At 41.9% G+C, this 24,181-nt stretch overlaps 1 protein-coding gene across 1 annotated transcript in view; it reads right to left on the bottom strand.

Moving 5' to 3' along the window:
* SLC44A5 (solute carrier family 44 member 5) overlaps positions 1-23,801 on the bottom strand; it is a 109,272-nt gene extending 85,471 nt beyond the window's left edge. The window contains exon 1 of the mRNA XM_064454821.1: positions 23,587-23,801. Within this exon, the coding sequence (XP_064310891.1) occupies positions 23,587-23,623 (37 nt within the window). The 5' untranslated portion in view covers positions 23,624-23,801. The remainder of the gene's footprint in view (positions 1-23,586) is intronic.
* Positions 23,802-24,181: the final 380 nt, after the last annotated feature.

The raw sequence follows: 24,181 nt of genomic DNA, 5'->3' as shown, positions 1-24,181 counted from the left end.
AAAAATTATTTTTAAGGAATTCAGTGAGTGCAGTCAACAGGAAGATGAGGTGGAATAATTACCAGGGTCTAAAAATGTAATGATTTCTTGTGTAGCCTCAGAGGCAGATATACCCTTTGGAAAGTTAATCAAGCTCCATAATAACTGTAGATAAAATTATCTGATCATTCCTAGACTTACTTGGGTCTGGTTCACTAGAATTCTGTTTTTACTGAAAGTGTAAGTTAAACTGAAGTGAGATAGTGATGCCATTAAATTTAGCCCTCTCACTCTAACAAAGACTCTCTTCGTTAAGTGAAGAGCTGAAGGAAGCAATTCTCTTGACTATATAGCTGTCCATGTTTCACGAATTAACTAAAGGAACTTCTCTGAGTAATTTATTAATCAACTAGCTAGGAAAGAAAAATTAAAGCAAGCTTAATATCTTAGTGTCATATTAAAAAATTATTTAGGATATTAAAAAATTCTTCAGCCATCAATCCTAAAGAATCCAATGAAGTAAAATTTCTACATACTGGCATAGACATCCACAGACTTTTTCCTTTTAAGTACTTTAAAGATCACACTTCTACTTAAAAATCATTGTATTATCTGCTGCTACTTCAAAACGACCAAGATCTTTAACTGAGAAAAAAGCAGAATAATAATACCTAGCTGTCATACAGTGCTTTCATCTACAAAATGTTATAATTTTCTGTGATTTATAATTGGTGAAACTAATGGACTCAAAAAGAGTAACGTGCTCATGGTCATGCAGAAGCCCAGTGGTAATAGTAAGGTTAGAATAAAGATTCCCCAAGTCACAGTCAAGCTTTATATCAGGCTACATAGCATAGGAGATATATATATAGACATACATATACACACGAGATACCAGAGGTCCAAGCAGACACCAGCGTGTCTAGTCTGGTTCAATATTGTATCATTTCCTAATGCTACTTCATCCTGTGTATGATGACTGGAGTTGTCACAGAGTTGTTACTCAGTCATTAGTAGAAGACAACCAAATGTCAGATTAAACACAAGGTAGTTGATTAGGTAATGAGGTTGTTGACAAGACAAATCCACCAGTACTGCAGTACTTCCACATGCTTTCCATGCTGGCTTTTAGAAAATCACATTAAGCCCACTAGCAGCCATCACAGGTTGAACAGGTCTGACAGTCTGTGACAGGGGGTCAAATATACATCCACCCTCCTATACTCTGTAGTAGTACAGTTGTATTTATACAGACCACGTCTACACAGCAGCTCCATCATAGGTTATTAAAATGCTCTCAAACTTTCACTATAGGAACAAGAACTTCAGCTTTTTGTTTAAAAACACTGAGTTGTAAACACCTGTAAACAAGAAATTCGAAGCTATTTAACCCAATTCTACAGCAGTCCAAGGCAATTCACGTCAGAGTTGCCAGTGTCCTTCAATATTTGCAGCTTCCCACGTGCTGGACAGCAAGCCCGCACAGGCAGCCAAGCTGGCTGAAAACGAAACTCTTGGGTTTTTTTTGCCCTTGGGAGGGTTAGTTTTCAGCAGTCTGGGCACAAGCTCCCACAGAAAAGAGAGGAAGGAAGTACATGCAAAGGGTCTGAATGGAATTGCAGAAGCCCTAGCCTTGACTTAGGAATCTGCAATACTGCATCCATCCAAAGGGAACTGTTACCCCATCAGATATGTTAGAATCATAGAATCATTTAGGTTGGAAAAGACCTTTAGGATCATCAAGTCCCACCATACCAGCTATTTCACTCAGACTTACTGCCAAGTCACTGTATGAAAGCATAATGATCAAGAAAAATGCAATTCCCTTTTACTTTAAAAGAAAGTTAAGTTGCATAAATAAAACATCATATCACAGCTATTTCAGAGAAAAAGGTAACTGTTCTAATATCCAGTTCAGGTCAATGCTGAATAGTACATATAGTGTTTTACAATATTACGAAACACACCAGTAAGAACCTTTAAAAATCTATAGAATCACAGATGCAAGAAAATTGTTGTTAGTTCTTAATTCTTCTATGATGGTTAACTAGGTTTTAAAGCTTCAGATTTTATTTTACTAGCAGACAAACTGAGGAAGATGCTTATCATTTATAGTCCCCTTAGACTTACTTCCAATTAATGGTAGCCTTTAACAATGCACATTTTTTATTTACTTGCAAGAAAACCTGATGTCTGTACCTCAAGTAAGACCACAAATTTTCACAAGCGTATGTAACTCACAGCAAATAAACTGGGTTTAAACTCAGCCATTGAAAATAGTGGATTTTCTTCCCTTGTACGATGTCACGAGTCCACTAGTATCAGAGTTCAATATTCTCTGACCAGGTTATTTTAGATATTCCACACTAGGAGGGTTTAATGTTTAATATCGAGTTTACTTATTTGAAGATATTTGGCATTCCATGGGTTTAGCAGAGTGATACAGCCATGTATAGAAATCACAACACAAGCACAATACAGCAAGTGCAATATACAGCTGGATCACAATACCAACATGGCTCCCATTACCTGTATCTATCTGCTCCATCATCACAATGCTGGGAAGAAACGTGTGAGTCAAAGCTAGGTTCAAGCCCATGGCCCTCTGTGAAGGTCCTTTTATTGGTTGTTCTGTTTTTATACTTTATGATGGGCTGAGCCACATGTATACTTTCCCTGCCCCATGGCAGTCTGGTTAGCTCAGGAAGACATTACTATCTACTATTTATCTCAGGAAAGGCAGCTTACACAACTGTGTTAACTACTGTATGTCTAAAACAAAGGTTACCCTGTAGTCCTTTTTGTGTTCAGGTTAAGATCAGCTTTCTCTACAATAACTGCTGGTCATTCCCTCCATTATTCCCAGGGTCTATCATTCTTGCACATCTCCGAGCCTTTTCCCATTGTGGGGGTGTGCTGACTAGTCACATGGGATTCTACATAGTCTGAATCAGAATAGCATCATCCACAAAGATTAAAATTTGATCAAGAAAGAAACGTTTATCTGTTGTTAGACACTGGAATGTTAGTAGATTCACCAGCCTCTTCAATGTCTAGAGTGTTTTCCATTAATAGATGATAACACTCACAAATCTTCACCTTTAAAATACTTTATTTCACAAGCGTTAGTGGTAGTCTTTCACTTTAGTTTTTGTGTGAACGTGTTTCTCCTGAACAATTAACATTTCGGGTCCCATTGATAGATGGTCAGACTCAACAATCAGTTGATATATAATCTCTATCTTAATAGTGAGAACACGACACCCCCACACTGCTTCCTGGGAACTGATCCCTGGATGATCCACAGCAACAATTTGGCTCAAACACACCATAGCTTTCCAAGTTAGACAAACAGGCTTTTCCATGGAAGATGGGGAACTGTGAGAAAGCAGAAATTATGTCCTGCACTGCATGGATTAAGTCCAGTACCTTAAGGTTGTATAACAACTGCTAAGTGAATACACAGTAGGTCTGACATTTCCTGGAAACACAGATTTACAACACATACACCAAGGGAATGGGTAGAACATGCCAAGTAAGCCTGCACCTCCAAGAGCGCCCGCCCTCCTACACCCACATGCACACAGCATGGCACTTAGGCGGTTGTTCTTGGCTGCCAACGCTGGGCTTATGTTCAGGATTTCTGATGTGGAGCACAGAGGGCAGAAGTATCCAACTGTCAGGGATCCAGAAATTTTGGACAATATCTGTGGCCCTCAAAGTCCACCTGAGCAGAACTTCTAAGTGCAAAAAGAGGCTAAGCCTGAGGAAACTAGATTTGCAGCAGCCTTCAGGAAAGGTATAATTCATGCTACCAGTAGTAAAATTCTACATTGTGAAACAATTACATATGTTCGTTCATTCGGGTTCCCCAATCACCTAAACAAACTTAATATTATTGCTAAAAAATCTGTGCAACAGCAATGTTTTTCTTTTTGTGAGTACTGCTCCTGGGATGGCAGGGATTTTTTTTGTTGGTTGGGGGGTTTTGTTTGTTTTTAAAATCTTATTGTACGTAAAATAGGATTGAACAAATGTTTTAGAATTCTAATGTTTTCAGCTTTCCAGACTTCCTCTCCTACCGACGCAACAACAGCAATATTTACCCTCTGGCTTAAAAGATACAATACCAGATCTCCACCCAAATTGGAATTAATGGAGCTTGATTAATTGGAACAAAAATTATTTGGCGGGGGGGGGGGGGGAGAAAAGCAAAGAAAAAAAAAGTGGGTGAAATTCAAAGCAAGCGGAAATAAGCAAGTGGAAATGGAAACACCTAAGCAGGTAGGCAGGGGAGACAGGAATGAGATGATACAGTAGGATACAGGGAAGAACAAACTGCAACTTTAAATGAAGGAGAGTTTACAAGACCAGTCAGGTGTCCAAGAACAACAGCAGACTTATCCATATGTCCTGCACTAAAGACAAGTCTATCACAAGTCATATCTAGTAGGCAACATAAAGGCATTAAGTTAGAATCGGACTTCAGTTATCTTGACAGCTCAGAAACGGAATAACTATTCCAAAAATCAATTTCTGAATTAAAATTTTGAATCTAAAACATAGCAATTTTGTAATTAAGAATAGCATGAATTGAAAAGAAAAAGATAAAACCCAAGCATGTTTTCAAGAAATAATTCTTTGTAAGCCATAACTTGATCTTAATCATCAGCAATAATTTCTTTTAATACCCCTAAGCAACTTCTAACTGAACAGTACATTCCCATCAACTGAATCCAAATAAGTCAAACTACAACCCTAGTAAACTGTGTATAAATGAGAATTTGACAGCTATGATACGTTACTACTTGGTTTTGACTGCTGGTTAATACACTAATGAAATGATTCCTGAATGCTTAGAATAAACACAGTAAATCCGATATAATTTCTTGACAGAGCCATATAGATAACGAGGATGTACTGGCAAAATGCAGTTTAAGAAGATAATACACATATATCCTGAATGCTTTAAGAAATGCAATAATGAACTTGCTTGAAGAAAAAAAATATTACTTGAACCACAACCATGTATTTTCCTATTATTAACAGACAAAATGAAGGATAACAAATGGTTTCCCTCTTAGAGCACCTTCTGTGTGAGATCTCAACGCTAAACCTAACCAAAGCTTCTATAAAAATTGAGATTAATATAGATTGAACTTGACAAGTTGGGAATACTAGGACACAGAAGACTGATTTTCTATGACCACATGCCAGAAGGCTGTTACAAGTTATTATTCAATTCTATTCTAAGTTGGAAGCCAATACCAAGACTTTTTTAGACATGCCAGTAATTGTCCTCAGTCTTTCTTCCTGCTTCACTATAGACAATAAATAAATAAATAAATAAATTAAATAAAGGTAAAAAACTTTTAGACTTGTGGATTACTGCACTCAGAAATCTGGAAATATTAAAGTGAAGTCAGTTTGCCAGTGACCTCTATAGTCTTGCAAAACATTTTCAACTATGTGTTTGCTGATTATTTTATGTCAAGACACAGTCCTCATCTCCCTCACTATGATTTTGATAACTACCCTGCAAAGCCCTACTTTAGCTGTTATCCAACTTGTGGTAGAACACTGAAGCAATTATGTGTTTTCACCACATGCATAAAAGGCATCATTCAGACTTAAAGAAAAAAAAAGATGACATTTTCATTGCCTCCATGCCTGGATTTCTAATTCCCCCCTCCCAATACTTCCCACTCACTAGAGAATTCAAGCAAAAAGCTGTCCCACAGCTCACATTCCATCCTACTCGTATTCCCAGTGTAGAAGTGTTTCAGTTGTTTTGCACAGTGCACTACCAGAAGTAAGTACATCAGAACAGAGTTCTGATCACTAGGTATTAAGACCTATTATTTCTGGGATACTCTGATACTTTGTCAGAGTGGCATCCATACAATTACATTTACAATTGCTTTGAATGTATTAATTCTTCATGAAAAGTGACTGGAAAAATGGTCCTGAAGTGTGAGCTTCTTTTCATATCTTCTACAAGTTTCCTGTCTTGAGTAACACACAAGTCATTAAAACTGGTGAAAACAAGAGGTTTCCTTTACCCGTTCAATATTTCCTGATCTTTGTCTTGATAGTCTATGACAATGATCATCATACTCAGCTCTTTCAGAGGTAACTTTTCTCATAGCCAAAATGTTTATTTTATTACAGATTCAGCATTTTATCTTACCAGAAGATCTGGAAAAGATTTGCAAATAACTTTCAGCTATATAGAAAAATCTGCTGCAATATGCTTTCTACCTAGTTCTATAAAAGCCGTAAAACAAAAGAAGAAAATCACCTCCAACAACTTGCTGATCAATGTTTATCTCTACTGAGGTTTTCCAAAAGAAAATGGCAGTTTTCCCAACAGAGGAAAATCACTCATTAGAGAGACTTCATAGCTTGAAGTCAAGTACAAATTAATCCTGATGGAAATCTTGTATTCTAAATATGACCATATTTTGACCACCTGCAATTACCTTTAAAAAAAAGTAGTTCTAATGGTGACATACAATGTAAATTTAACGTGGAAGAAAACACCAAATTCCTTGCCTTTCACTCACTTTTATTTTGCTGTAGGTCGGTCCTGTAGTGTTGAAACCAGTACAGTTCGGGTAGGGAGGAAAAATCACAAAATTCCTCTAAAACAAAGGAAGACAATGAAGGAGCAGGCGATAAACTAAAATGGTACTTTCAAGCAAAACTTGTTTTGAAACAAAGAGACAGGTAGATAGAATGTAGACAAACAGACAATACTGAAAGACAAAGCAGACACTCCAGATGAAAGGTGCGCAGCAGTCACAAATGATGTCAAAATTGATGCCTGTAATGACAACAGCTATAGTACAAGAACCTGTCATCTATACTAATAATTTGCATAAACTTTCTCTATTCTTGCAGGAATGCAACCTCACAATTACTGAGAAGTATCTACACTAGCAACATTAGCAGCATTTGGTTGAGAGATTGTATCTCAAATAGTCCGGAGGAAGCTGCAAGTAACCACAGTGTCACTTGCCACTGCTTTTGTAAGGCAACTAAAGCAGCAGAGAAAGACAATGTAACATGTAGTTGTCACTAAACGTAAATGTAGCACACCGCCCCTCAGTGATGAGGCCACCCCTCAGCCTTCTCTTCTCCAGGCTGAACAAGCCAAGCTACCTCAGCTGCTCCTCATAAGTCTTGCCCTTGAGGCCTTTCACCATCGTGGTCACCCTCCTCCGGACACACTCTAATGGTTTGATGTCCTTCATATACTGAGGCACCTAAAACTGCACACAGTACTTGAGGTGGGGCCGCACGAGTGCAGTGTAGAACGAGACAATCATCTCCCTCAATCAGGTAGCGATACAGTGCTTGATGCACCCCAGGACACGGCTGGCCCTTTTGGCTGCCAGGGCACATTGTTGACTCATATTCAACCTGCCATCAACCCAAACCCCCAGATCTTTTTTCCATGGGGCTGCTCTCCAGCCTCTCGTCCCCCAATTTGTACATGTAACCAGGACTATCCCACCCCAGGTGCAGAATCCAGCACTTGCCCTTGTTAAATTTCATATGGTTGGTGATTGCCCAGCTCTTTGTCCAGATTTCTCTGTAAGGCCTCTCTACCCTTAAGGAAGTCCTCCTTAAGTCCTCCTTAAGCTCCTCCTAATTTAGTACCATCAGCACACTTACTTAATGTACATTCGATTCCTGCATCCAGGTAATTTATAAAAACATCAAAGAGCACTGGCCCTAAAATTGAGTCCCGGGGAACCCCACTGGTGCCTGGCTGACAGCCTGATGTCAACCCATTTACTATAACTCTTTGAGCCCAATCCTTCAGCCAGCTGTTCACCCAAAATATTATGGACTTGTCTAGCTGTGTGCTGAACAGTCTGTCCAGAAGGATACTGTGAGAAACAGTATCAAAAGCTTTGCTAAAATAAAACAAACCCCACATCTACTGGCTTCCCTTGGTCAACTACATCGGTGACTTTGTCATAAAAGAAAATTAAGTTGGTTAGTCAGGACTTCCCCTTTGAGAACCCATGCTATGACCAATGACTGCATTGCCTCTCGTGTTCTTCAGTAACCCCCAGAATAACCTTCTCCATAATTTTACCAGGCACTGAAGTAAGACTGACAGGCCTGTAATTACCAGGGTCCTCCTTCTTACTCTTCTTGAAAATTGGAACAACATCTGCCAGCTTCCTCTCAACTGGGACCTCTCCAGACTCCCCAGACCTTGAAAAATAATGGAGAGGCATCCTGCAATAACATCAGCCAGCTCTTTCAGTTCCCTAGGATGATCCCCATTGGGCCCCACAGCCTTATATGCACCCAGCTGGAGCAGCAAGTCTTGAACAAATTGAGGGTTGGCTGGGAGTTTATCATCCCCCCCAGTCACGGTCTAGCAACACAGGGTCCCAAGGCCCATCGTTGGTGTTGAAGACAGAGGTGAAGAAGGCATAAAACATCTACACTTTGTCTGCATCCCTATTTGTGAGGTGACCAACCTCATGGACCAAAGTTATCTCTGATCCTACTTTTGCTGTTCAATATTTTTAAAAGCCCTTTTATTGTCCTTTACCATGCTGGCCAGCCCGAGTGCTAATTAAGCTTTGGCCAAGCAAATTTCCTCCCTGCAGTGGTGAACAGCATCTCTGTAGTCGTCCTGTGTCGCCTGTCCTTGCTTCCAATGTCCATACACTTTCCTTTTTTGCCTAAGTTTCTAGAAGATCCCTGCTTAGCCAAGCCGGCCTTCTGCCCCGCTTGCTTGACTTCCCACACTTCAGAACTGCCTGGTCCTGTGCTCTTCAGAGATGGCTCTTAAAAAGTAACCAGCATTCATGGACACAAATACCTTCAAAAGCAGATTCCATGGGGACCTTACTAATTAGCTCCTTCAGCAGCTTCAGGTCTGCTCTTCCCATGCCCTGGGCAGAAGTTCTGCTGGCAGTTTTTCTCCCATTGCCAACAATTTGGAACTCAAGTGTTTCATGGTCACTGTGACCAAGACAGCCACCAATCACCACTTGGGCCACAAGTCCCTCTCTGTTTACAAACAACAAATCTAGGACACCTTTCCTAGTTGGCTCCCTTAGTACCTGCACCACGAAGTTACCCCCAACACGCTTCAGGAATTTCCTGTCCACCGTATGATATACCCAGTTGACATCTGGGACGTTAAAAATCACCCATAGGGAAAAGGGCAGCTGATTGACAGATACCACCTTAATTCCTTGTAGAATTTATCAGTGAATGATAAAATCATAGAACTTTGCTACTGAAGGTGCTAACAGCTAAATGGTACAGACAATTGCATGCCAGCACTTGAGCCTGCACCTTTGCATATTTACTTTTCTAGTACAGAATCAGCCATAGAGACTTTATTCAAAATGCTGGAAATTTTATTTATTTTTAGTAAAATCTCCAAACATGAAGGATTTTCATACAGATCAGGTGCAGCCATTCAAAAGTTGTTTTGCTTTGAATCAGGTGCATGCTGTTAACCTCCCAGATGGCCAGCAGGTCCTTCTCAGTGTACCAGAAGCAGAAAACTGCTACTGTTACCAGAGGAGTCCTGGGTTACTGATGTGCAAAATGGTGTACCTCAACCCATTTGCTTACATGCATTGCGAGATGGACAAGAAAGGCAGGAGAGACTATGAACTAGCTCCAGTGTGTCTGTAAGCCCTTACCCTAGGCCAATTCCAGCATCACCTTAGATTGTTCAGTGAGTCTGCTGAGGTTTCCTAACACTCATGTTTATACCTTGACGTTATACCAGGTGCTAGGATGTTCTGACACTGCTGGAGGGAAAGTATTAACTCCACTTTGATACTTGCATGGATGTGAGTTCCCACCTTGGCTTCCAAATGCGGCCATGTTTGCTAGCAATTGCTAGCATCAATGAATGGAAGTCATTCCGCAGGGAGAAAAGAAACCATTCTGTAAATTGCTCCTTTATTGGGTCATCCTTTCTTATTATATTTTCCTTACACCATTGAGTGAGACAGAGCATAAACAAACAACATTTATAGGTTTTCTCATATATCTTTTTCTGGCAGTGGTTACAGTGCACGTAACAGGGAAAAGTCTTGGAAAAGAGCCCTTGGCAGCTGGTGGGTTTATTTCCTTTTGCTTGAAGAGCCACATTTCCAGGTGTATTACACAACTTCATTGACAGTGCATTGCTCAGAATTCCAGAGGGGTCATTTGTTTGTTTTCTATCTGCAGTTACAGATTCACTTGTTTTGGGGTTGGCTTTGTTTTGTTAAGAAACTTTCACTGATTTCTCTTCCTTTTTTGTTTTTCAGTATCCCAAACCACTCATTCACTACCTACAGATTTTTTTATTCCTTTAGTTGAAAGGGAAACCTTTCGTTACCAGGGGGTTAGAAGAAAAAGCCAGCAGTTTCCAGCAGATGAGCTCTTTTTATTATTTTCTCTACAATTGCAAAATAAGCTTCACGACAGCTGCTGAGATAGACACTCCCTGGGACCAGAGCAATGGAGTCCCAAAATGGCAGCTAGCCTCAAGCTTGTGGCAAGATGCTGGACTAGTGCCACATTCCTCTTGCCACAACACCCAGTCATTTGTGAAGGATAAATTAGCAAGGGTCTACTCAGAATGAACTACATAAATAGAAATACAATGTATGCATATATTACCTTACTTGCTTTCCAAATTAAATTACGTATTCATGGCTATAATAATTCTGTTATTGCTGTTTTGTGTAAGTGTAGTGGGGAGCTGGACAGATGCCAGAAAAATGCTAACAAGGAAATATATATGTACGTACATAATGCATACATATTTTCTTAAATACATATATATATATATCTAAGCACTTTTTTATCTCACAAATCCCACTCAAACCTTTAAATTACTCATGGGGGGTAAATATTACAAGAGTTCAAGAGTATTGGCCACAGGCACACAGCACTTATTATCATTTTCCTGTTTACAGCAGTTGTCTAGATGCTAGCACAGATATTGCATTGTCCGGAAACCAACAAAAAGGGGTATTCACAGATACAGCTCATTGCCTTTTGTCAGACAGAGCAAAGCAACAGCATAGGAACTATTTATCATTTTGCTGGGGGGAAAAAAAATCTAAAAATAAATACTGTATTTTTCTACACTGTTAGTCAGCTGTTTTTTAGCAACCTGATCACGTCCAAGAAATTCTAACTCTTGTAGAAAAACATAAGTGATGAAAAAAAACAATTAATTTTACTGTAACATCCAGTACAAATAATCTTAAATAAGTACAAGAGCTATTATTCATCATATTCATTTATTTCGAAGTACACTGATTATGAAGGACACTAATTCAGCTACCAGATTTCATGGCACATCAGCTTGTACAAGCCCAGATGCTCTACATGCAATTGGCCCAGCAGGAATCTGTTAACCTGAAAAAGACACTTACTTTCTTCTATATATTATCAGTTGTGCAGAAGAGATAATTAAGCAGAATCCCAGTGCACTCATAGGTTAGAGCTCCTCTTTCTGGTGTCACACGCTCCTGAGGCAGAAACAGATTCCCACCTTTATCACATCAGAAGCACACACTAAACTGTATATTTTAAGGGATTACATCCTGGTTTAAGAAAGAGGTAAAGCATTGGACTTCCTGCAGAGAAGTAACCCACCAAACATCTTCTGAGAACCTTAGTCATTGGTCCTCTTTAGGGAGAGGATCTCTTTAGGCCGAACTTCCTTGTCTTGGCACTGTCAGAGGTCAAAGGTACAGTTTCAGGTTTTAATACAATGAAAGAGCTTTGACTTCAAAGTGACAAGTCAACAGATTGCACGCAAGGAGTATGGTCACTTGCTGCAGCTCTCTCCACCACAATCTAAGAGGAAAAGGCTGATTTCACTAATGTGGATTGAGGTTGGAAATGTGCAAATACTGCTGTGTGGCCTTTCCTCAGTTAGAAAGAACAGTCAGGAGCATCCCATCCCTGCCTGTAAAAATTCCCTATAATTTGCATAGGCATGTGGACAGCACTGAACTTCTACATCAGCAGTAGGCTGTTTGGGATTATCCCACAAGCTAGAGAGATTTCTTCCTGGCTACTTTTATTTATGGGTGCTTATAGCAGCCCAGCTGCTGTGAAGTGCCACAGCAGATTAATGCAATATAAAAAAAAAAAAAAACCAAAAACCTGATGTTTCATATAGATTGCAGCTCTATTATTCAGAATAACAGGTATAAAGGTATTTAGATCTATACCTGCATAGAGGTAAATGCCAGAGACTGGAATACCAGGATCATAAAAGCTTGGTACCAAAAAATTCAGACTGAACAATATGAAGGGGGGAAAAAAGGCAAAAACATTAAGACAAACTTTAAGTTGCACAGGTCTTTTGTCCAAGTTACTGGAAAGTAACTAACTATTGTCAGTTACTGTTGAGATCTTTGCCTAAGAAAACTTAGATATCTAAGACATCCATCTAACTCTAATGGCTGCCAGGCATTTATTTCCTGTCATCCTAGCAAAAGTAAAACACACTTCTACAATAAACCTACTTTTCCCCCCGGTAATTGCTTATTAGGCTTGTCACTGCTTTCCCACCACCCTCATGGAGTTATGTCCTCTGTAACAGACCAACTGAATGAGATCCCGTTTGTTCATCTAAGTCAGCATAGTCCAGTGAGTACCATGAACTCGAACTCCTGCCTTAGCTACTATTTTCTCTATCCAAGAGGAAATAAGGAATGAATTTTTAAGCAATGAGTATTGACCCATGGCCAAATGCTATCTGCTGTGTGTGAACGTGACCAGGGGCTGCCACAAACACTGCAAAAGGTAACAGGGATAAAGGCATCCCCACACAAACACTGCTTTTGATTGGGGCTTCAGGCTCTCCAATTTGCTGAGACTCAACCACCTCCCAGATCAGTGACCATAGAAAACAAAGTTGGAAGGAACTTTGAAAGCTTATTCTGTTTGTCTTCTTCCAGGATTCTCTTGGGTACTTCTTCACTGCTTCCTCAACCTATGACTGAAACACCTTCTTCAAAGTCCCAAAGGAATCAGCACAAGTTCAGCAGCAAAAGACTACATGTGAAAACCTGTATATCCAGGCTTGGATGTATGTTGTACAACACACAGAGACTACATTTTGCTTAGCCTTTATTGTAACAAAACAAGGTTGTTAACAAATCTGGGGATGTGTTTATCTTCATTGTATTAAACAAAGGAGTCATATTTCATCAAACACACCATGTTCCTAACCTCATAGAAAAGCTCTTATGTTTGTGCTTTAATACTTCTAAGTCAACTTGATTTATGCTATCCTGCTAGATGTTTCCATACTATTGTATTAGGCTAATAGTCATTAACAAGACACTGTCTCCTTGACACAGTACCAGGATGCCAGGGGAAATTATATACTCACCCTTGCAGGTTCTGTAAATCTGACTGCCTCTGTTTTTCCTGTTGCTAGTACCTGGCTCAAACAGTGAACGCAGTTAAGCAACTGTCAATGCTATGTGGTTCTGTACTTCAGAAGTGAATGCACAGCACATCCAAATGAAGATCAATTACTAAATTTCCTAAATCACTTCCAGGTTTGTTTTCATTTGGTTTAACTGTAACAGTATTTTTCTTCTGACCAGGGGATTATGGCTAATCTGTTTTATTTTTGCTTATCGTGGTATGGTATGACCATGTCTTTACAGATAACAGTAACAACTAGTTAGTCTGTACAGAATGAGATATTTATGACTCTAACATAGGGATTCAGTGTAGAGAAATACAGGCCTGGTATGACAGGAGAGACCTTGAGAAGTGGAGACACAAGATCGGATGATAACATAAGCGTACAGGCATAGGATGACAAAAGATGGGGCACAGGCTTAGCACTGGAGACCTTATGACTACAAACAGCTCACAAAGAGCAGTTAAGAAATCCAGTGTTAAATCTGGAAAATGCTGGTTTTCAAAGGTAACAAAAGAGAACAAAGAGCAAGCAAAACACACCATATATAGTAAGTTTGGAAGTTGTAGGCCAATGAAGAGCAAGGTACAAAGGTATGCTAGAAAACATATAAAAAGGTTCCTCAAGTGGATCCCAGAGGGAAGAAGAAAAGAACATCAGTACTGACATCATATTCCTCCTGGCAAGGGACTCAGGTGCTAGCAACTCACAGTAACACACACACACACCAAGCACCAGACTGAAGCCTCCAATCTTAGGACCTGGAGCAGCAATGGGAGGATGAACCTTCATTGCTACTCCATGTCCCAAGGTTGGTGGCTTCAGTCTGGTGCTGGGGTGCGTTACTGTGAGTAACGCATGGAAGGATGAACCTTCCATCACTAGGAAAAAGGAAAAGCAGATAGAAAGTAGGAAGCATTAATATAACATTTTTAACTATTTAACAGTAGCTATTATTGAGACTTTTTTCTGTATAGTACTCTTTCTTTTTCTGTAATAACTAGATTTGAAATAAAGATCATTGGATTAGGCTGTTAAGATTTTAATTTTTCCAACAACAGAATTCTTGGCTTTATATATAAAGGTGTGTTTCTTCTTTGCCCAAAACCAAGATTTTCAGCTTAGCACAGGTGCTAAATTCTTTTATCACACCCACTATAGTACAAGACACTAAATCTTGATTTCCTGCCCCTTCCCTCACTTCTAATGAACCAAATAATTATGAACACTGCCTCAGCTTCACTGGTGTACATTCTGAGAAACCCTGACAAATTTGCTACAACAGAGTTGAGATGACACACTAGCCCAAGAATTTTAAGCATGAAAATAGTAATGTTGATACTGTATTTTATTATTTCAATTACAGATTATTAAAAACCATATGCCAAAGAGAAGCTACAAAGGAGAACCAAACAGCACTATAAATGCATCTACCACTTCGGAGGGGCATCTTAAAGAAATTCTCCTAAATGCCGAAGGTCTGCAGAGGTTGGTGAAAACAAACAAACAAGCAAACAAAACAAATTTATTTTTAATCTGTACTGATGCTGGTAAGAAATAACTCCATGTGTCTATAAATACCTATTTTCTTTCCCATGTACAAAAGCACACTCTTCCAGTCCAAACCTATGAGAGGCTCTAGATGGTAGACAGCAGGCAACAGTCCAACCATAGCAAGGGACCTGAGCAAGTCCTGGAATATGCTTCCAAGCCTTGGCTTCTGAGCAAGTTCTGATTAACTAGGCCTGAAATTTACTACTAGGACCAGAGATACATTTTGTGGCATAATGACTACATTCACCATGCAAAAATGTTTAGTCCCTTATTTCTTTCATCTCTTGCAATATTGTTTTTAAAGCAGCAAGATAGCCTAATGATATAGGTATTAAAAAAAAAACAACAAAAAGAACAAAAAACCCAAACCCCAAAACACAGCAACCTAAGTAGCTCTCTAAAGCCTAAGACTTGTTCTTTTTCATGAAAGGCTGACAGCACAGCTGAGCTACAGCTTGGGGCAGATGGGAGTGGGGAAGGGTTTGCAAATACTTGATATGCAAAACCTTGGGTGTTTTGGGACTGAATTCAGTAAACCATCTTGGAATAAAAAAGGAAGAAAGAATTTAAAAACTAGAACTTTTTTTCATTTGTCAGGACTGCCCACTGAAATACAAATATATCAGTTATTTATACAGCTACAGCCAGAGAAGTTCAAGGTACTGCTTATTCGTCTGCTTCCTGATTGTACGAGCCCCTTCTCTTGTCTTTGAGATTTCCACTAGACTTCTAAAAATATGTAAACAAGTATACTATGTATACGTGAATGACAAAAATATAGGCAGGGCTAGATTTCATTTTGGTTTTGTTTTACATTTAAGACTACCTGATTTTGAGAGTGAGAGAAGCTTGGAAAGAGATGGAACACCTGAGGATATTTAACTGCCAGCACACCAGAACATAAATATGTCCAATACTTATGAGAAAAGTCTTACTTTCACACAACCACTAGTGTCTCTGCATTTGACAGGTTTCTTTAATTTCTTTTACCAAGCTGAGCTGTGAAAACAACTGCTTTGTGGCAAGTGCACACAATGCCCATTAATCCAAAAAGGATCAGCTTCTGGTGTTTGCAGTCATACTGAGAAGACAAAATGATGTGGAGACAGACTACAGAGTGTCAATGAACAGTGAGAGCAGGATTGCTCCCCAAGGGAAGGCAAGTCTGGACCCCAGGACACCCAAAACACAGGTTGTGCAATGACCTCACACCTATAACACCAGAGGAAGGCACAGAAAGCAGTGACAGCAACAGGCCCTACTGACAGTTCAGCGATCATCAGGCAAGACATGGTAACAGGCCAGGGTCCACCCAGGGATTTCACATAGCACTTCAGAAACAGGACTAGGGACCAACACATCTGGGACGCAGCTCAGGCAGGAACCAAAGGCACCAGCCTAAGCTTAAATGGAACTCTTGGTCAGAGGATTTAGGTGGAAGCCCCACGTGAGACTGGCTGGGGCAACGACAACCTATTCATGCTCTTGGCATCCTGATGCAGAGAAATGTCAATGGATTCCTAAACAGGAGGCTTCACTAACCCTGACAAAACTACCAAGTTACGGTAAGTGTACTAATTGTAACTCTGCAACAGTTACATTTCATGTTTCTGTGCAACGTATCCTTTTTCAGAGCACAAAGCCCAGGGAAGTAAGAACACTAAAGGCTTTAAAAGTTCCATACACGTACATAAAGCCTTGTTTTAATACCACACGGAGTTCCACTAAAAGCAGTGGGTTTGAGCTTTATCACCTCCTGCATGACAACTCCATTACACACCCACACTTTCCTGGAGTTTCTTTCAGATAGAAACTGCTCTAGTCCATCTGAGAGAGAACTCTGCAAAGGTTAGAGCTAATTGTTAAATTGTATGGTAGCAGAAAGAATTTCCCATCAGCTACGTAATACCATCCTGCTTGTTAAGAGACAAAGTTTATTTTAGTCACAAGGAAGCCTAGCTTATCAAACTGTTCCTTTCTGGGTAACATTCAGTGACAGTCATACCACTCAGCAATAAAGAATCAATTGAATAGTGTGTAACTATGCATAACAGTTAATCTCCTTACTTAAATATGTTCTGATTGCATCATCCTTGTCCATGGCTGAGCAATACCTTACACCCAAGAATGGCTCAGCTTAAGTCAATAAGCTGAAAGAAGTACAATACTCAAGCTTGAAAGGATGGTAAATCAGAGCCTGGATGCTTTCATATACTCTAGAATCTTAATTGGACTGGAAACTGTAGTAATTGACTTGGCTTAAGAAATACACAAGAAGTACTAGACCACTAGATGAGCAATTTCTATTGTATTGCCTAAATCCTACTGGTTTTATTGCCTATTCGCTCACTGACCTAACTGTTTCTGGTATGCAGGACTTTTCATATTTTAAGAAGATATACTGAATTCAACTTAGCTACTTATATTAATAAAGTAAGCACTTATTGTTGTATCAAAGGAGATGCTTGTAAATTTAACTGAGCTAGTGTTTACATTTCATCAATAATCTGTTGAAAATCTCTTGCAAACACTTGGAATACACCTTGCTTTATAAATCTAAGTCATCCCATAAAAGTCTCCATAATAGTCCGAATGAGGCAAAAATGTTTAAACTGTTCCTGAGGTCAGCACAATGTAGGAATCTCATGAAGGTATTGCTATCACTGAAGTACCAAAGTACAGACACTTCTGAAATACCACAACTGTACAAAAACATGGCTGCACATTCAACATGATCGTGAACTTCCTGTCTACAAGTAATAAATACATTGTACAGCTCTACATTAGACACCTGATTCAGAGCCCATTTCTGCTGTGGGAAGAAATGTTCCTCATACCTTGAGATATTAGAAAGCTAGCTCACATACACAAAGTGTGATGGTCTTGTATGTGTCCCCTACTGCATTCATTTTATGTTTATGAAGTCAAGAGAGAAACAGCAGCCACATAAATGGTCTAAAATTGCTTTGTCACTTTCACCTCAACCAAAGTACATATTGCAGTACCTTTATTTTTTTACAATACTTGCAAAAGGGTGACATGTTGAAAGTATTGTGTTTATTAAATCTACTTTTCAATAAATCTACCATATGATTGCATAAACCTTATGTGTCTGTTTTGTTTATACTTTCCAATAACTTACAATTCCATCATCAACTTCCATTAAATCTGCTAGAAGACTGGATATGTGTTAAGATAATTTTTCATTTTGTGAAAATCAGCAGGAGGCAGAGAAAGACTACCTTGTACGTGTCTTGAGGCATGAAAGGTTAAGCAAACACTGTATTAGACTGCAGAGAATCAAAGATGGGGAAGGGGAAGTTACTGTCTAAATGTCCCCCAAAACTTGATTAACTTTGACAACAAAGTCAATCAGTCACAAGACATGAGCACAGGAAATCTGGCTTCCTGAGTTTTGGTACTCATGGAATTTACTTTTTTAATAGAAAAATTTGGAACAGTAAATCAAATTCAATTTAATTACCTACTGTTCAGAATCTCATCGCAATTTAAAGTCAACACACCACCTTCTCCTTTATGTAATAACTACCCAGGCAAATTAGAGGGATGGTATAAGAATTTTAGTCATCTAAAGATCTTGGGACAATAGATGCTTGCTACAAATACAGAAGCGGTATACAAATCATTGTATGATTTGGGTTGGAGGGAATCTTTGAATATCATCTAGTCCAACCCCCTTGCCACAGGCAGGTTCATCTTTCACTAGATCAGGTTGCTCAAAGCCACATCCAACCTGGCCTTGAACACTTCCAATGATGGGGCATCCACAGCTTCCTGGGGAAACCTGTTCGAGCATCTCATCACAAAAAATTTCTTCCTCATGTCCAACCTAAATCTACCCTCTTTCAGTTTAAAACCATTGCCCTTTTTTCTGTCAATACAGGCCCTGGTAAAAAAACCTCTTTCTCCATCTTTCTTACAAGCCCCCTTAATATATTGAAGGGCCACAATGAGGTCTCCCCACAACCTTCTCTTCTCCAGGCTGAACAACCCCAACTCTCTCAGCCTTTCTTCATAGGAGAGGTGTTCCAGCTCTCTGACCAGTTTTGTGGCCCTCCCCTGCACCCACTCCAACAGGTCCATGTCTTTCCTGTGCTGAGGACCCCAGAGCTGGACACAGTACTCCGGGGGGTCTCACCAGATGGAGCAGAGGGGCAGAATCACCTCCCTCGACCTGCTTGGACACGCTTCTTTTTATGTAGCCCAGGACACAATTGGCCTACTGGGCTGTGAGCGCACATTGCCGGGTCATATCCAATTTTTCATCCATCAGTACCCCCAGGTCCTTCTCTGCAGGGCTGCTCTCAAACAATTCACCTCACAGCCTGTGCTGATACTGGGGATTGCCCCAACCCAGGTGCAGGACCTTGCACTTGGCCTTATTGGACCTCAAGAGGTTTGCACGGGTCCACCCCTCAAGGCTGTCATGGTCCCTCTGGATGGCATCCCTTCCCTCAAGCAAACGGACTGCACTGCTCAGCTTGGTGCTGTCTGCAGACTTCCTGAGGGTGCACTTGATCCCACTGTCTATTATTGTTGATGAAGATATTAAATAGCATTGGTCCCAATACAGACACCACTCGTTACTGGTTTCCACTTGAATATCAAGCCATTGACTATAAGTCTTGGGACAAGGACCAGGCAAAAGATGAAGCAGCATGCTAAGAGAAAAAGTTCTCACTCAGAGAGACCTATCTGCAGTAATAAACAAAAGGAAACATACTACAAAGTGCTGCTTTTATAATTCTCTCTGTTTTTCTCCCCAGCCCCCTGAATTTATTCCACAGTTCATTACTTTATCTAAAACTAGGATGATAGCAAAGTCAAACATTGCTGAAGCTCTTTACCTAGGTTCAGCAGATGTGCTCAAAGAGCAAATGATTTATCCCACCTAAAACATGCACTGCAAAGTCTAGATAAAGTGGACCAAGTTTATGTCAGAACAAGAAGGGTTTAAACCACATGAATCTGAGTTTCATCTACTTCTAACACTTCTGCGTATATTCAAATGTGAATAAAGCATTAAATCTAGTTTCAGCTTTAATATGAATGTCACCCACTGGTTAAGAAATTTGAACCTCAGAAGGTGAAAAGACTTACATAACACAGCACACAAGGATGTACCAGCAGGAGCTGAGGAGGCTTTATCTGCAGCGCTGTCACAGCCAATACTTTCCACATCATACGACACTGCTATGGCTAAATGGCCCATTTTCCTTAGACTGGGGATGCCCTTCCTGCATGGTACATATGTATAACTGGGTGAAATTAAGAAAGGGAAATGCAGGCCAATCTACAAGAAATAACATAGCTTGATAGAAAGGGTCATAGTTCATCAAAAGCTCTTCCAAGGGGAACAGAACCACCTCCCCCACTTGGGAAAAAAAAACCCAGAAATTTTTTTAGTTAAAAAAAACAACTGATACAATCACTTCACAGCAGTAACTAGGAATCCCAGTTATAGACTCAAGCTTTGGTTGGACCCACTACTGGCAAAAGAAAACATAGGAAAGTAGTTCTTCCTAAAGAGGATCTAAATATGCAGATATAACAAAGTAAGGTAGCTAAATTTGAGTTGAAAGTAATAAAATTTGGCATTTCATATACTTCCTCTCAACAATGTTTCTTAAAATAGTGATAAAAGCTTTCTTTAAAGACATCATCATCCATTTGGACTTCAGGATTGGTAAGCTAACAACTGAACTACAGTTCACTACTGCAGGAAATTACTTACTGTACAATCACTGCTACGAGCCTGATTTGGCAGTAAAGTAAAAAAGAACTTTACCATTGACTTCAGCGGTCACATGGCAGCACTTAACATTGCAGTTACATGAAACAAAATACTACCTTGGTTAAAAAATAAAGATCCCACAACCCCTAAAAATCAGCTATAATGAGAAAAGGAAATAACGAGTAGTTTGCCTCCTTAGCTTCAGTGGCAACCTTCCTGTTGGGAAATAACTTTTTTTTTTCTCATTTGGAAGGCCCCTGATAGAAAGAGAGAGGTCTCAATAAAGTCACTGTCATTGTTCTTGACAAATCCTTCATATTTAACCCATTTTAAGAAAAAACTTGATGCAATTCCTGGAGCCAGCCTTCAGCTATCCCCGTGAACACTAATCTCAAGGATCTACTACAAAGCTTGTTTCTGAAGACAAACTTAGGACCCTTCTCAGACATGCATGCAGACAGACAGCGTAGCTAAAAGTGAGAGAGCTTAACGGGAACAGGCCTCAAAATGCCTATTGGCTTGTCAAAACTTTTTACAGAGCCATATTCACACTACCAGCCAACCATTCTGTCTGGTACTTTGGGCTTCCAGCAGTCAAACTCTAGTAACTAGTTATCTGATAGGATACTTGTTACCTCTTTTTACCTACACTTCTCCTGTACTTGCTACGTCTCTTTACCTGTAAAGAGAAGTCTGAGATAGTTACAAAACTCTTCACAGAGCTAACGTCAGCTGTCAACCACGGGCTTGACTCATCTCTTCTAAAGAATCAGATTGACGCCACAGGTTAAATGACCAAAACTTTTGAGAAGAATTTGTCTTCGTCATTTATAAATGCTGAAACTCTGCAGAATCCTTGAGATTCCAAGGAGAAAGGTTTAGGACACCTACACTTCTGAAAAATATACCTGTGGGCTAAAAAATAACCAGCTACTGGCAGAGACAACAAAGTCAAGAGAATAACTATTTCCACAACCCAATGTAAAAGGAAAACCATATCATACATGCTGAATTTGGAAATGCTGCGCTTTGCTTTTGTAAGCATTTAACATTATGTGATCCAACAGGGAAAACAAATCTGAATTCAAACCTTGCTTCCCAATACAGGACTAGAGTAATTACTCAAGATTTCTGCAAATGCGGTAACACACTACACACTATTACTAACATAATCCACATATGCAAATAAGATAAAAGGAAGTAAACACACTGATGATAGGGAACAGCTAAAATAGCAAAAGTTCTAGCCAGAATAATTCTTCACAACTACAAGTTAATTACAGATACATCACCCTCCTCCTCCAAGCTGAATACCTGAAGGATCACCCCTTCTTACTTGAGTAACATGCTTTGAAAAATGAAGTTAAAAATGTATTGTATTATGACAATACAACACTCGGTACTTCCCGTCATGACTTTCTTACCAGAGTGTTCTTGTTTACAAAGGGTGAGGGAGGAAGCATACATAGCACTTATTGAACTCTATTCAAAAGGTATTTTCCCTTCCTGAATACTGTACTCCTAGCTCTTCTTTCAGAAGAATATTTCCATGCCTACCTTCCTACCATCAGTGCTAGATATCTATGGTCCTAGGCCTACTCCCTCTGCAGTAGGAACAGGTTCTCTCAGAAATTAAATAACTACAGACTCACCTATTTAGTTTTCACCTTTGAAACACTCTGACTTCTTTCTGACTTGTTTTCCCTCCTTAAAGTCTCTGTGTGTGTGTGTGTGTGTCCTTTTCCTTTTTGGAGGAAGCCAAGCTGTGAATTTTCCTTCAGCCACATCAAGGTTCAGACCATAGACGTGAATTATAAAATAGAGTTTTCCGAGTTATAAACATGCCGCGCAGTGCGCCTGCGATATCAAGGCAAAGGCTGCTTTACCAAGCCACTCTTGCCCATTTGGATAACTCAGCCAATTACAGGCAGCCTTCGGGACTCACAGAAGAGAAGCCTTGTTTCTAAGGGGCTTTGCTCATTCTGCAGATTTGTTTTGCCATGGAAATCTCGCGCACCTTGGAAGAGGAAATTGGTTTTGTAGCGACACCTTCAAACCGGCTGAGAAGCTTTGCAAACCCCGTGTCCTCTGTCGCAAATATATTAGCTTCCAAGGAGCAATTAAAGCAGAGCTCGAACATCGAGATGAAGTCCTGCCCCCGGTGACCTTCCCCGACGCGCTGGCTGGCACGATCCAGTCAGGGAGCGGAGCTCGCCTAGTCCGGGTACCCCGGCCGCGGAGCTCCCAGTCCCTACGCCCAAACACCAGCACCCCACAAGCACCGCCAGCAGCACAGCGGGCTCCCGCCTCCCGGCCCCGGCACCGCACGGCCCGCGGGTAAGCGGCCCCCGGCCCCGGCACCGCTCCCGCCCGCCCAACGGCCGGCGCGGCCTGCCCCGGCACCTGCCGCCCGGCGGCCTGCCGGCCCCGGCCCCGGCCCCGGCCCCGGCCCCGCCGCCCTCTCCTCCCCAGAGCGCGGACAAAGCCGCCCCAACGCACCTGCTCCCGGGGAGCGGGGGGCGGAGGAGGCTCTCGCCCTGCCCGCCCCCATCTCTGCGCCCACCGCCTCCCCTCCCCGGACCCCGCCGTCCCGCCTTCTCCGGGCCGGCCGAGCCGCAGCGCCAGCGGAGGGGGGTGCCCCAGCGCCTTCGGGGGGTCCCCCCTACACCGGGAGGGGGGGACCTACGCCCACCGCGCCCCCAGCACCCGCCGAGGGAAACAAACTCTCGCTGCTGCCGCTGCACGCTGGCTGGATCCGCAATGTAAACAGGCCGGAGGGAGGCACAGGCGCCGGCTGCCTCCGCCCGCCAGCACCGGCGCCCGCCCCGCCTTGCCCCCGCGCCCGGGCGCTCACCGTAGAGAGGCGTGGAGGCTTCTCCCTTCCTCGCCATCGTCTCCCCGGTGCCCTCCGCGCCGGCACAGCCAGGGCCCGGCGCCTCCGCCCGCCGCTCAGCGCGCTCTTTGTTGCCGTGAAGGCATGAGAGGCGGCGGCGGCCGGGCACCCTCCCGCTCCGCTCGGCTCGGCTCCGCCGCGGCCGCTGGGAGCACCGCCCGCGCCCCGCGCTGACCCTCCCGTCCCACCGGCCCACGCCTGCGCCGAGCCCGCGGGGGCGGCGCCCGAGCCGCGCGGGGGGGCGGCGGGCGGAGGGGCCGCGCCGAGGGCAGGCGCGGGGGCGGCGGGACGGACCGCAACCGGTCCCCGCACCGCAGCCGGCCCCCGGCCCGCACGGCCCCGCCGCCGCCCCCTCCTCTTCGGGAGGCGCCTCGCTAACTTCGCCTGGGCCCGTCTCCCGGCGACAACTTCGGCAGCCGGTGGCAGCGGGCGCCGTACCTGGCGGGGTCGGCGGCGGGGAGGTCTCCATCCTGCGTGGGAGGCGCGCCCTGCCGCGGAGCGCCGGACGGTGCCCCGCCAAACGTGACTGCCGCCAGCCGGATCAACTGCGGCTCCG

This window comes from Phalacrocorax carbo, chromosome 6 (genome assembly GCF_963921805.1).
Source record: "Phalacrocorax carbo chromosome 6, bPhaCar2.1, whole genome shotgun sequence".
NCBI lineage: Eukaryota > Metazoa > Chordata > Aves > Suliformes > Phalacrocoracidae > Phalacrocorax > Phalacrocorax carbo.
The sequence above is the reverse complement of the archived record's forward strand: the minus strand, read 5'-3'. Positions and strand labels throughout refer to the sequence as shown.